The 14,961-nt window shown below is 38.8% G+C and overlaps 1 protein-coding gene across 1 annotated transcript; it reads right to left on the bottom strand.

The window, feature by feature from the left end:
• Positions 1–788: 788 nt before the first annotated feature.
• On the bottom strand, positions 789–2,767 carry LOC138339350 (uncharacterized). Its single transcript, XM_069290942.1, has 3 exons — positions 2,545–2,767; positions 2,056–2,313; positions 789–1,303 (listed from the first exon to the last, which is right to left on the bottom strand). The coding sequence occupies exons 1-3, from the start codon at positions 2,765–2,767 to the stop codon at positions 789–791; spliced, it is 996 nt and encodes a 331-aa protein (XP_069147043.1).
• Positions 2,768–14,961: the final 12,194 nt, after the last annotated feature.

Below are 14,961 nucleotides of genomic sequence, written 5' to 3'. Positions count from 1 at the left end.
GATATCCGAAAATTGGAATTTTGGCAAGTGATCATTTGAAAGAGAGGTAGGAAAATGGAAGTTGGAAAGGGAGGGAATGGGAGAAAGAGGGAACGAAATCGTTCAAATGAAGGGGTGGGGTTTTTTATAGGTTGAAAATTTTAAAAGTCCCCAGCCAGGTCGCCTCGGGTGTGCTGGTTAATGACGCATTGAACCTCCGACGATGGTCCGTCGAAGATGCGAAAATTCGTCATGGGTTCCGTCCTTTGTGCCCTAATTTTGAAAGTAAATGAAAGACGTACCTGGCACGACAGATTCATACGATGGTCCGTCGCAAGGGTGACGGTCCATCGATGTATCCATCGTTGACTGTTGCAGGGTGATTTTCTACAGAATTTCCTGGTGATGTGCCTTCAAATTAAAAATCCATTAGTAGAAAATGCTATCATTACTAGAAAAAAACTATATGTATTGGTTTGCCTCCCAACCAGTGCCTAATTTAACGTTGCGGCACGACTGAAAACACTTGATTACTCAGACTTCATCAAGATGGTATGCCTCGATCACTTCATTCGCTGATTCAGCATGCCCGAAATAGATTTTTATTCGTTGTCCATTCACCTTACATCGCACACCCTCCTTGTTTTCCAACTCAACTGCTCCATGTGGGAATAGTTGGGTAACCAAGTAAGGGCCAGTCCATTTGGACTTGAGCTTGCCCGGAAACAAGCACAACCTAGAATTGAATAAAAGCACAAAATCCCCAACCATAAACTCTTGTTTTTCAATTTTTAGGTCATGGTACTTCTTCATCTTTTCTTTGTAGAGGGTTGAGCTTTCAGGCAAAATTCATCGAGTTCTTTCAACCCAGTTAACCGTTGTTCTGCAGCTTTGTTCCAATCCATTTTCAACTTCTTCATAGCCAACATGGCTTTATGCTCTAATTCAACCAGAAGATGAAAAGCTTTCCCATATACAAGTTTGTATGGGGACATACCTATGGGAGTCTTATACGCTATCCGGTAGGCCCAAAGAGCATCATCAAGCCTCCTTGACCAATCCGTTCTACTAGCGTTCACTCTTTTTGACAATATTTGTTTGATCTTTCTATTTGATACTTCAACTTGTCCACTAGTTTGAGGATGGTAAGGAGTGTCCACATTATGGCGAACCCCATATTTCTCCAATAATCCCTTACACAATTTATTGCAAAAGTTGGATCCCCCATCACTAATAATTGCCCTTGGGGTACCAAATTGAGAGAGTATGTTCTTTTTCAAGAACGCAGTGACACTCTTCCCTTCATTGATTGCAAGGGCGATACCTTCCACCCATTTAGATACATAATCAACTGCTACTAAAATATACCTCATTCCATGAGAACTCACAAAAGGACCCATAAAGTCAATACCCCAAACATCAAATAACTCAATCACAAGAATGGGTTTTAGAGGGAAATCTTACTTTCTTGAATGCCGCCATCTTTTTGGAATCTATCACATGCTTTAGCAAACTCATGAGCATATTGATTAAGAGTTGTCCAATAGTAACAACATTATAATATCTTATGAGCGGTTCGGATACCACTATGATGTCCACCAACGGGTGAGGAATGGCATGCCTCTAAAACACTCAACATCTCAAATTCTAGCACACAACACCGAATAAGCCTGTCGGCACAACTCCTATATAAGTATGCTTCATCCCAAAATAACTTCTTCACATCGTACATGAACTTTTTTCTTTTATGAAAGGACAAGTCCGATGGAATAATATCACTAGCTAGATAGTTCGCGAAATCTGCGAACCATGGAATCAAGTCATGTGAGGCAGCCAATACATGTTCATCGGGAAAAGTATCATCAATATCAGTCTTATCCCCTAACCCACGCATAGCTTCATCTTCTAGACGGGACAAGTGATCGGCAACTTGATTTTTGGTCCCTTTTCTATCTCTCACTTAAAAGTCAAATTCATGTAGCACTAATACCCAACGAATAACCCTCGATTTTGCATCCTTCTTTGCCATCAAATATCTCAATGTTGAATGGACAGTATGCACTATAACTCTAGTACCTAGCAAATAGAAGACAAATTTTTCAAAACAAAAGACTACTACAAGGAGTTCTTGCTCAGTCACTGTGTAGTTATTCTGGGCTTCATTTAGGGCTTCACTAGCATAGTAAATGGGGCGAAGGATTTTGTTCCTTCTTTGTCCCAATACCACACCAAGAGCAACCCCACTAGCATCGCAAATCACCTCAAAAGGAATGTTCCAATCCGAAGAAATAATGATAGGTGCAGACACCAAATTTTCTTTTAGCTCGCCGAATGCTTTCAGACAAGATTCATCAAAATAAAATTTACAATCTTTATCTAGTAGTTTTCACAACGGATGTGCAATTTTAGAAAAATCTTTTATGAATCTCTGGTAAAAACCTACATGCCCAAGAAAGCTTCTCACACATTTTATAGAGATATGTGGGGGAAGTCTCTCTATTACCTCGAATATAACTCGATCAACCTATATGCCCATTTCTAAAATGTGATGACCCAAAACAATACCTTCTTTCACCATGAAGTGGCATTTTCCCCAATTTAGTACGAAATTGCAGTCTTCACATATCTTAAGGACCTCAGATAAATGGTTCAAGCACCGCTCAAATGATTCACCAACCACAGAAAAATCATCCATACAAACTTCAATAGTATCTTCTAGCATGTCGGAGAATATCATTATCATACATCTCTGAAATATGGCGGGTGCATTGCACAACCCAAACGACATTCTGTTGAACGCAAAGGTCCCACATGGACAAGTAAAGGTGTTTTTTCTTGATCTTCTTGTGCAATAGAAATCTGATTATACCCCAAATATCCATCAAGAAAATAGTACCACCCTTTTCCTGGAAGTCTATACAACATCTGATCCACGAAGGTCATAGGAAATTGGTCTTTTTTTGTCCATGCATTTAATTTACGCTAATCCATACACACCCTCCATCAAGTAACCGATCTCATTGGAACAAGTTCATTTTTCTCATAGGGGACCAAAATCATTCCCCCTTTTTTAGGTACACACTAAACAGGGCATACCTAACTACTATTGGCAATCAGATAGATTACTCCGGCATCCAATCATTTAATGATTTCCTTCTTCACGACCTCTTGCATAGGTGGATTTAAGCGTCTCTGGTGCTCAATACTTGGCTTATGATCGGGCATGAGTTAGATTTTTTAGAACAAATGCCAGGAGGGATCCAAATAATGTCTGCAATAGTCCACCTAATAGCTCTTTTGAACCTTTTTAGCACTTTCACCGAACTCTCAACTTGTTGTTCATTCATATCTGATGCAATGATTACTGGCAAAGTGTCACCATTTCCATGAATTCATACCTGAGATGAGGTGGGAGAGCTTTTAGTTGTAACTTTGGAGCCTTCTCTATAGATTGTTTCACGGGTGGAGACTCGCTATTCTTCATGTCTAACTCATATTTCTTCGGTTTAAACCGAAGATCTCCTCGATCAAGAGCCGAGACTAGTGACTCATACTCTTCAATGCAAGCATTATCAAAATTCATTATCACTATCGCTAATGCTTCTACACCTAGACGTTGTTCTATTTGTGTCTCAGATGACTCACCAACTTTGTAGGATATAGCAGATACTAATTGGAGCTCACCACTCTTCCTCATGGACCTACAAATGTTGAAGGTCACTTCTTCATTGTTCAACCAAAATTTCATCTGCCCCTTTTCCATATCAACTAAGGCTCTACCCGTAGCAATGAATGGCCTCTTTATAATAATGGGAACTTCAAAATGGACTTCACAATCAAAAATAACAAAAAATATGTCGGAAATATAAATGACTCCACTTTTACTAGCATATCGTGGAGTATCTCTATATGCCTTTTTACTGTTCGATCATCTATTAGTAGCTGCATCGCAGTGGGCTTTGGATCACCCAAACCTAACTTCTTGTAAATCGAGAGGGGCTTGAGATTTATGCTTTCCCCCTGATCACATAATGCTTTCACAAAATGTAATAAGCCGATTGTACAAGGAATAGTGAACGCACCCGGATCTTTTTTATTTTGTACCAGAGATCTTGTAGCAATAGCACTATAGTGTTGCATTCTATCATCATCCTCCAAAGTGACTGGTCTTTTCTTTGTAACCGGATCTTTCATAAACTTGGCATAGCTGGGCATTTGTTCTAAATCTTCTACCAACGGGACATTGACAGAAAGCTGCTTCAACATTGTTATAAAATGCTGATATTTACCATCCTCGATCATTTTCACTAATCTTTGAGGAAATCGTGGAGGGTCTAGGCATGTAAGTTACCTTTTTAGGCACTTCAGCATCTTTTCCAGTGTTATCTTCTACTTCACCACTAACCTCTACCACTTTATCATTATCTTTTGTCACCTTTTTCTCATTAGACGGCATAGGTGGGTCAATGGTTTGCTTACCACCACGAGTAGTGATTGTCATACAATGTCCATCATTTTTTGAATTTAGGACAGTGTTGCTAGGAAGAGTGCCCGGTTGCCGTGTGTTCACAGTCGCAGATAATTGGGCCAATTGTAACTCAAGTTGCTTAATCAATATTTCATGTGTATCGAATTTCTACCCAATACCCGCTAAATCACTCATCAACTCTTTAGTGTGCTCATCACGAGCATCAAACCTCCTCATCATTTTGTGCAACATATCCTCAACTTGTGCCATACTACCTCCACCATCCTTAGGAGTAACTTCAAGATTTTTAGGAGGAACATAGGGCCCATTTCTATTAGCATAGTTGTCTCAGTTTTAATTTCCATCTCGAACATAATGACCCTCATGGTTATAGTTACCATAGATCCTACCTTGGTTTCCTTTACCTTGGCGCCAATTCTCCTGATTTGAGCCTGGGGCACTCGGTCGGAACCCCCCCCCCCCCCCCCGTCTGCTCATTTACCGCATAGGAATCCTATTCATAATAACATTCATCATTTGGTGGTGGTGGTTTAGACAGGTAGTTAATTACATATATCTTTTCTGCCTCCCAGTGACATGTTTTAATACCAACCCAAGCTCAGTTCTCATATGAGCCATCTCTTCACGAATCTCATCTGTGTTTGGGTTGTGAGTGGATTGCACTGCAAAGGTATTTCTCCCAGTATCTGACTTCCTAGTACTCCAATCTTTATTATTCCGGGAGATTTCTCTAACTTCTCGGTAATCTCGGCATAAGGACACTCCCCATAAGAACCATTCGCTATAGTATCCAATACCGTTTTATTATTGTCATCCTGTCCTCGATAGAAGTATTCCTTCAGTGACTCATCATCTATGCGGTGATTGGGGACACTTCTAAAAAATGAAGTGAATCTATCCCAAGAACTAATAACTGAATCTCCTGGTAGTGCCACAAAGTTGGTCACTCTATCTTTGTGGTTTAGTTTCTTGGAGACCGGGTAGTAACGTGCTAAGAAAACGTCCCTTAGTTGGTTCCAAGTGAAAATTGAGTTATAAGGGAGCTTAGTGAACCAAATAGCAGCCTCTCCCATCAGTGAAAGAGGAAATACTCTTAGCCCTATTACATCCAAATCCAAATCAGGCCTTCCTACACAACTTTTACACACAACCCTTACCTTAGCTATATGGGCATGTGGGTCCTCAAAAGGTAGCCCTGAAAACAAATCTCTAGCAGTGAGCATTTGCATCAGACTACTAGTTACCACAAAGGTGTGGCCTTGAGGTAGAGGGGGCAAGACAAGTGGTCCATCAAAGTCTGCAATATTATCATAGCCTTTGTAGTATTCTTGAGGATGTGGAGCTGGATTTTGTCCCCTTTGTTGATTTTAAATCGGATCATCGGGTAATAACTGACCATGAACATCAACTGGAGCTGGGATGTTCTGGTTTGGATCATCATGGCTAATATTCAAGTTTCGATTCATATTGTGTATTGTTCGCTCTAATTCGTGATCGTAGGGAATTAAGGGTTCTCTTCTTCTCCGTGTGTTTCGCATACAGGGAAGATAGTTGTAAGAATAAAAAACAATAAAAAAAGTAAAATTAAGAAAATATTGACTAAACATTAGTATTAAGTTTAAGTTAATCTAAAATCTACTTTACCCGGCAACGGCGCCAAAATTTGATACGCTCAAACTTACTTCTCAAATAAGAAGTAAAGTAGTCGTATCAAGTAAATAACCCAACTAATGAGGTTGGGATCGTTCCCACGAGGAAAATGGTTCAGACTTAACTTTAATCTATTATTACTATTATTTAGTCAATTATTTCGTTAGAAAACAAAAGACAATAAAAGGGGGGGTTTTATTTCTAAATGAATGAAAATAACTAACTAAATTAAAGTAATCAACTAACACATTTAAATCTTTGAGTTTAATCAATTAATAAAAGTTAACTAGGGTTTAAGTGTTCCCCAAGGTTCCTAACTTGATAATTCTAATTATAACAATTCTTTCCTAGTATCTTGCATGCAAAGTGATAAGTTATGTATTTCTAAATCCTTGGTCCGACATCTAGAAAGTTTCACTCCGCACATTGGTCCGGCTACGTGTATTGCTATACTAACCCTTACCTTTACCTCATATTAAGCATTGTGTTCGATATTTGACTAAGTTATTACCTCGTACCAACCGACACTAGCCTATTAGATAGTATACACTAAATCTATGTTGATAATTATTTTCCTATTATCTACCTCCTTGGTCTAGCAAGTAGCATTAAGGCGAGTTCTAACGTTTGCCATCGGTTAAAAAGACTTCTAAGCAAAAAAAATATCAATACATGGAAGACACTAATCTGGATTTGTTATTTTAGTTAGATTTTACATCATTATTCACTTATTGTTCCCACAACCCTAGTTATGGAGTTTAGTTACCCTTAGTCATAATCACAATATTCATATATTTAATATAAGAATTCATGCATTTAATTTGATGAGAAAGAATAAAATCCAGAACTTCACTTGATTAGTTAACAAAATCACCAACAATCAATTCCAGAAAAAGTGTAACAATAAAAAAGTCTAATATCAAAGAGTTTACTAACAAATAGTCTAACACCAAAAAGTATAACCCCAAAAATGAGGTTTTTCGACCTATTTATAAAAAACAAAAACCTAATTAAAGAAGGACTGTAATTACTGAAAATCTGTCAAAACGCGGCTGGGTCGACGGACCACGTGACGGACCGTCGTGGTCACGACGGGCCGTCATGGCCTCCGTTGTTCCATACTTCACAAATTCTTCTGTTGCTCTCTTCATTACCCTCAACGGCAGTTATGACGGATCGTTCCAAGCATGACGGTCCATCGAGGGTCTCTGTTCCATACACTTAAACTTCTGGGAAATTGGGTACTGGGACTACTCTCTTATCATTGCGACAAACTAGAAGGACGGACCGTCATGGATATGACGGTCCGTCATGAACTTTCGTAATCCCACACTTGGTCAGACTTCCCCATCTTTCTTCAGCAGCTTCACTACGTTGCCACCTACAACCATCGCAAGCTCGACGGACCGTCATAAGCTCCATAGGTGGTAACTTTTCTGCATTTCATGCTCAAAAACTTCCGGGTTCATCATTGGATAGATTTCCTACAAATAAAGAGAAAATTACATAAAAATCAATACAAAAAGGCTTGTGGACACACACTAAACTTAAGGAAAAAGCATTAAAAATATCGTGAAACCACGGTATATCACGCGTCGCCCAACATTCCTTGGTTGCAACGGGGGCGTGTCGTGCCATCATTGCCCCATGCCAAATTGACAAACTTTTCCCCTCGTTTTCTGTCCTTAATTCAATTAATTTATTTTTCTCAATGCCTCGTTAATTTTGGTATCCTAAGCATACATACAAGTAGGGCTGGGCATAAACACCGAAAAACCGAAATACCGTACCGAACCAAATTTTTTTGGTATTTCGGTTCAGTATTCGGTATATGTTTTTGTATTTTTTGGTATTTTGGTTCGGTTTTTGGTATGTGTTTTTGTATAATTTGGTATTTTGGTTTACCGAAATATATTATATTATAATATATATTTATAGTATATTAATTATTAATATTAAGTAATAAATATTATAATTTAAAATAAAAAATAAAAAAATTAAAAGACTTTTTGATATAACTATTTTTAGCCCATTAAGCTGAAAATCAAACAAAAAATTTTGTAAATTTTTAAAAGCCCAACTAAGCAGGCCCATTAAAAAAACTGAAATAACAATACCGAACCAAAATACTAAAAATTGAATCGAAATAATAAAAACTGAACCGAATCAAAATATTTCGGTTCGGTATTCGGTACACAAGTTACAAAAACCGAAAACAGAAAAAACCAAAAAAAATGAAATCGAACCGAAATACCGAATGCCCACCCCTATATACAAGAATCTAACTCAAAGTAAATCTAATAGTCGACATTATACTCTCAAGAACTCCTCAATGTCAACCCAAATTTAAGAGCGAAATCAATTCAAGAACATCCATGAAGAACATTCAAACTTGCAATCTTTTTTGGACGAATTCACGCTCCAATAAACATGTTTGGCACGTGGGAGAATGGAACCAACATTATGAAAGTATCACATATCACATAGGATGAAATCCTTGGTTAAATTCTAAATCAATTCCTTACGAAGACGACAAATCTTGACTTTCTTCTTTTCTTCTCTCTTGAGTTCCTCTATCTAAAGCCCAAACTGAATTTTCAATTGTACAAACTAAACCAATTCATTTTTACCCTAATTTATTCACAAAAAATTAATTAAATTAACTGGGTAAGGAAAAGACAATAATATCCTTCCAAAATCCAGTTTAGACTTTCCTTATCTAAACAACCTCACTTCAAATGGGCATATCTCCCTCATACAAACTTGAAATTGAGCAAAAATAGTGGCGTTGGAAAGCTAATTCAAATATCTTTCCTACAGTATCTTGTAGAACACCTAAATCATCCTGATATAGGAGTTAATATCATTTGAAGTTTACCCAAAACTCAAACTTAACATCACTTAAATAAATTTACATATTTTTCAAAAATGGTATTTTCTAGCTCTTTCACTTGGCGAGGTCTTACAAGTTAACAAAATTGTGTTACGAAAATGAAGAATAATAGTGAGAGGATATTATCCTTGTCTATTTCAATGAAAGAAAATTGCTTCTATTCAAATCTAAATTAAAATGGATTGCGTTGTGACTAATTTTCCCTAAGATATAGTTAAGGAGATTTTGTTGCGGTGTCCTCTAAAGTCGTTGCGATTCAAATGTGTCCACAAGAACTGGTATTCTATTATCAAAATTCCCAACTTCGTTCAATAACACTAAAATTATAGCAAGAACAATCCCCCACAACTCTTTCTTTATAATACTGGTAATTATGGTGATCGATATGACTCTCGTTCCCTAAAATTGATTTCTGAAGAAAATCCTCAAACATTTAAATGTATAGCATACCTTTTAGGTTTTGTGAACGACTTGTTTTTAATATTTGTAGAATCAATCATGTGCATTTGTGTGCATTTTGGAATCGTGATACAATGAAGGTGAGACTCCTCCATCTCCCTCCACCATTGATCAATGATCGTCCTATGTACGGGTTAGGGTTACACCTTTTGACTAATGACTATAAAGTGGTTTCATATTTATTTGAAAATTCAAAATGTGTCTATTCATGTTCTAGGGACCCATGAAGAATTTTCAAACATAGAATCCCCTTCTTTACAAGCACAAACAAACATTTGGAACTGCTTTTTGTAATGGAGTTTATTATTGGCTGCGCTAAGATGGGGCCGCCATAGTTACTACACTGTTCTTTTATTCCACTTTGGGAGTGAGATGTTTGAGGGGAATGAAGGGATACATATTCATACTCATGTATTTGGTTTGATGTTGGTTGATTATTCCTTTTCCATCTTGAGTTTGAAAAACCTGAATATGTTTGATTATGATATATGGGTGATGATTCAACCAAGGGTTTGGAACAAACTTGTTACCTTTCAATGCTTCACAATTATTAAGGTGTGTTATGATAACTCTCTCATTTTTGCAACTAGAACTTCTTTATTGTTCTCCTATAATGTTCGAACTAACAAGTTGAGGGATCTCGCATTTCAACGTCTAGGCTTGAGAAAGAATGAAAAATCTAGTGTCTGCGGAATATTTTATTATTATGAGAGTTTAGTCACAATTAAACAACGAGATGATGGAGAGTTGGACCATTAATCGAGCTTCTAAACGAGTGTAGAACATCCAATGATATGCGACTTAATCATTCATTTATGAAATATAAGCATGTTCACTGAATTTTATAACTCTATTATATGCATAGTGTGTTTGTCATTGAGCTTATTAGTATGTAACTTACTTGAGCAGATGATATATAGCACACTTCATTGAAGTTTTATATATTGTATGTATACTATTATTTACCGATGACAAAGCGTTTAAATTTCCTGCAAACACTGATCAGAATATTAGTATTAATTTTGCATATTAAATTATGAATACTAAGTAATATATCCAAACGTGCACTGATACAAATATTTTAAATCAAGCAATTTTAATCTTTTTACTTGCAAAATGTCTATATAGTGTCCAATATGTTCATATTGGATTTCAATTTATGTCGAGTAAAACTCATTGAAAAAAAAATACGTCCTATCAATATATTTTTCAAACTTAATGCTTGAACTCAAAATTTCTACTACAATTTTATTTCTCCGACTAAAATTTTGCTTTCCACTATATTAATTAAAGATAACTATCGATGTTTGTTTATAGTACTATCAAGATGATTATTTTTATCCTTCAATGTTGTCTTAATTTGTAAATGAGCTTTAATAAAGTCACACTACAATAAAGCTTATGCACATTCTAATAACCGCTTTTTTAAAAAAAAATAGTTTGCTAGATCTAAATTGTTGTCAACATTACAAAAATTATTCGTCAACATTACAAAAAAAATTTCCAGATTACAAAAAATATTTATTTTTCAATTTGTCAAAGACATAAACAATTACATATTATGTTTTTTACTTTGCCGTTAAAGTCAGTTCTTTTTAAAGGTGTACACAGTATGGATCATCAAGTGCATTACATGTGATGTTTCAAAGAATTAATCCATTAATTTTTTTTCTGACATATGCATTTAGAATCCGTTTATATTTACTTAAAAGTAGTTTAAAGTCAAAAAATAAAAATTCAAACTTAAATGACTTTTAAGTTAATAACAGATAGTATTAAATAAATAGTATTAAATAATATTAGTATTTACTGTGTACTAATCCTAGTCCTATTAGGATTAGTACTCCTTAATTCTTGTCGTATTAGGATTAGTACTCCTTCTTATATCTCCTATATATATCTCCCATGTATTCCCTTATTAGGTTAACACTTCAATACAATCAATATTCCTTCATGGTATCAAGAGCCAGAAACCTAGATCTTCTTTTCTTTAGGTTTTTTTCTCTCTTTAGGGCACCGATCGTTCCCTCTCTTCTCTTGGGCGGCGACACCCATGACAACCGAGGTGGATCCTCTCGATTCACTTCCTTCTGGCATTAAACTCCTTCTTAGGCATCTTCATGCCCTGATTCCTGAAAAATTATCAGACATAAATTACCCTACATAGAAAATCACCGTTCTTACAGCCCTTGAGGCCAATTACCTTCTCAAATACGTCGATGGAAGCACAGAACCGCCGCCGGCAGTAATCACTGCCACAGACAAATCAGAAAAAACCAATACGGCCCATGCCGCCTGGAAAGCTGTGGATGGCCAGATCCGATCATGTTTGATTGCGGTCATCTCTCCCACGGTTCAGAAACACGTCCGATCCTACACAAATGCTTCAGCCCTGTGGACGGCCCTCGCAACACGCTATGCATCAATTTACCACTCTCATATTTTTCAATTACGTGATCGTCTCCACACAATTACCAAAGGCACGAAAACTATGGCGGAGTATTTAGACGAGGTCTCCACCATCATCACAGCCCTCGACACCGTGAATGAAATCATTCCCGAAAAAGATCTCGTCATGTGCGTCGTTCGGGGGCTCCCATCAGCTTACTCCTCCATTAAACAGGTGGTTCACATCAGTCCAACGCTCGTTGACCTGGATACTCTCTCGTCGTGGATAAAAAGTGAAGAAATCAACGTGGATCTGGAGAGCAAACTTCTTCTCTGAGAAGCCGCTATGATGGAGCCCGCCACCGCCCTAACCGCAAGCAAGAACTATCGCGGGGGACGTGGTGGCGGCCGGCAGGGGAGCTGCGGTGGCTATGGTAGAATCAGCGGAGGCCGCGGGCGCGGCGGTTGGCAGGGCAGTTGTCCGCCGTATGACGGTCAGCAGCACGGCAGCAACAACAGCCTGCACTCCTTCGGCAGCGGCGGGCAGTCATCTTCCAGCGGCGGGCAGGGCACTTACGAGCGGGATCGTCCAACTTGTCAAATCTGTCAGAAAACAGGACACACCGCTGTTCGTTGCTGGTTTCAGTATGAGGAGAGCCAAAATAGTGATAACCGTGCCAATTATGCATCTCAAGACGGCCCTTCCTCTGAATGGCTGTTGGATACTGGGGCCAACATGCACGTTACTTCTGATCTATCCAAGCTTAACCCTCCAAATCCATATCATGGCTCCAATGGTATTACTGTTGGCAACGGTGAGTCCCTTAATATTTCTCACACTGGCACGGGTACCATTAAAACCCCCATCGCTATCTTTCACCTAGGTAACCTTACCCACGCCCCTTCTATTAAAACCAATCTCCTTTAAGTTCACCAATTCACAAAAGACAATAATTGCTCACTCTTGTTCACCTCTAATGATTTTCAGATCCTAGACAATACTACCAAGAGGGTGATTTTTCAGGGCCCCTGTGAGCATGGTCTGTACGTTCTTCCTGGCACAAGTTCGTCTGCCCACCCTATTTCAGAAAGCGTTCCTGTGGCTCCGGTGGCTCTTTCGGCTGATGGCCACAGTCTGTTGTGGCACAGTCGTCTGGGTCACCCGTCTACTCAAATAATAAATTCTTTAATGTCTCAATTAGGTTTTTCTTCCATTCATGTAAACAATTGTGAGTCCTATTCAATTGCTAAATCTCATAAATTACCTTTTACTTTATCTGAGAAGCGTACAACTGCACCTTTTCAACTTATTCATTCTGACCTATGGGGTCCTACTGCTGTTCCTTCATTCGCTGGTTTTCGCTATTATATTTGTTTTGTGGATGATTTTACAAAATACACTTGGTTGTACCCATTAAAACACAAATCACAGGCATACACCACCTTTGTCACTTTTGAAAAAATGGTCAAAACACAATTCAATTCTCATGTTAAACTTTTTCGAAGTTACAATGGAAAGGAATATGTCAATTGACATCTTTGGCCAGTTTCTGCAATCCCTGGGAATTATACATCAAACCTCCTGTCCATACACTCCCGAACAGAATGGGGTGGCTGAGCGTAAGCATCGCCATCTCATTGAAACGGTGGTTACTCTTCTACATCAATCTCATCTACCTGTCTCCTTTTGGGTAGAAGCTCTAGCCACCATAAACTACCTCATTAACAGAATGCCCAGTCACACTCTCTCCAACAAATCACCCTATCAACTCCTTTACCAAGAACATCCCAATTATACCAACCTCCGCGTCTTTGGGTGTCTTGCCTACCCTTGGCTACGCCCTCATATTACTCACAAATTACAACTCCGATCCCGTCCTTGTATTTTTTTGGGATATCATCCTACCTCCAAAGGTTATCGTTGTCTTGACCCACAAACTCATAAAGTCTACATATCTCGTCATGTCAAATTTGTCGAAAATGAGTTTCCAAATGAGTCTATTTCCTCCTCCACAAATACATCATTCATTGGCGTCCTTCCCCTTTTTCCAACATACTCACAGGGTCCCTCACCACCTTCCCCCACACCTCCACCCACTACCCAACCACCCCTCATCACCCCTTCGACCGTCACCAACAATACACCTGCAACCACCACCCAGACTCACAACCAACCCGAACCACCCCATACCCACAACATCTCCAGCCCGATCCATTTTGGGTCCTTCCCAGCCACCCCCGAATCACCACCGCCCGTGCCACCCCCCAATACTCATCCCATGTTAACCCGTGGCAAAGCCGGTATCTTTAAACCCAAAACCTTTCAGGCTACCATACTACCAAATACACCCCTCCCCGATAGTGAACCAACAACCTACTCTGTTGCCTCAAAAAATGCTTATTGGCGTCATGCTATGGATGACGAGTTTAAGGCTTTGACTGATCAGAAAACTTGGGGTCTTGTACCTAAGCCCCATGGGCGGCACCCAGTGGGCCTTAAATGGGTGTACAAAATTAAACACAATGCAGATGGTAGTATTTCCAAGTATAAGGCTCGTTTGGTTGCTAAAGGCTACAATCAGGAGTATGGGCTTGATTACTCTGAGACATTCAGTCCTGTTATTCGGCAGGAAACCATTCGCCTGGTAGTGTCACTCGTCGTGCGCAACAATTGGCTCATCAATCAGTTGGATGTTTCCAATGCCTTTCTTCATGGCATGCTTGATGAAACTATCTACATGACGCAACCACCGAGCTATGTTGATCCCCGCTTCCCTCAACATGTTTGCAAACTCCAGAAGTCTCTGTATGGGCTCAAGCAAGCCCCCCGTGCTTGGTACACAGGTCTGAAAACGTTCCTCCAGGGACTCGGCTTCACGTGTTGCATACACGACACGAGTCTGTTTACTCGACATTCAGCACACGGTACAGTCATTCTTCTTGTCTATGTAGATGATATCATTATTATAGGCTCTACTGCAACTCTCATTCAGGACCTTTGCCCATTGCCTTATTTTCTGGGAATGGAGGTTTCTCGGACAGGCAGCGGCTTGTTTCTTCATCAGTCAAAATATGGTCGAGATCTGTTGCAGAAAGCTGGACT

Source organism: Solanum lycopersicum, chromosome 11 (genome assembly GCF_036512215.1).
Source record: "Solanum lycopersicum chromosome 11, SLM_r2.1".
NCBI lineage: Eukaryota > Viridiplantae > Streptophyta > Magnoliopsida > Solanales > Solanaceae > Solanum > Solanum lycopersicum.
This window is presented reverse-complemented; position numbering and strand designations above follow the sequence as displayed.

What these genes read in the sequence shown, in the direction of transcription:
- LOC138339350 (XM_069290942.1), bottom strand. Translation starts at nt 2,767, where the DNA reads ATGTCGTTTGGGTTGTGCAATGCACCCGCCATATTTCAGAGATGTATG. An exon ending in CCACTTCATGGTGAAAGAAG is followed by an intron (nt 2,314 to 2,544) that starts GTATTGTTTTGG and finishes CTTGTCTGAAAG; the next exon opens with CATTCGGCGAGCTAAAAGAA. An exon ending in ATTTGTCTTCTATTTGCTAG is followed by an intron (nt 1,304 to 2,055) that starts GTACTAGAGTTA and finishes AATGGGTGGAAG; the next exon opens with GTATCGCCCTTGCAATCAAT.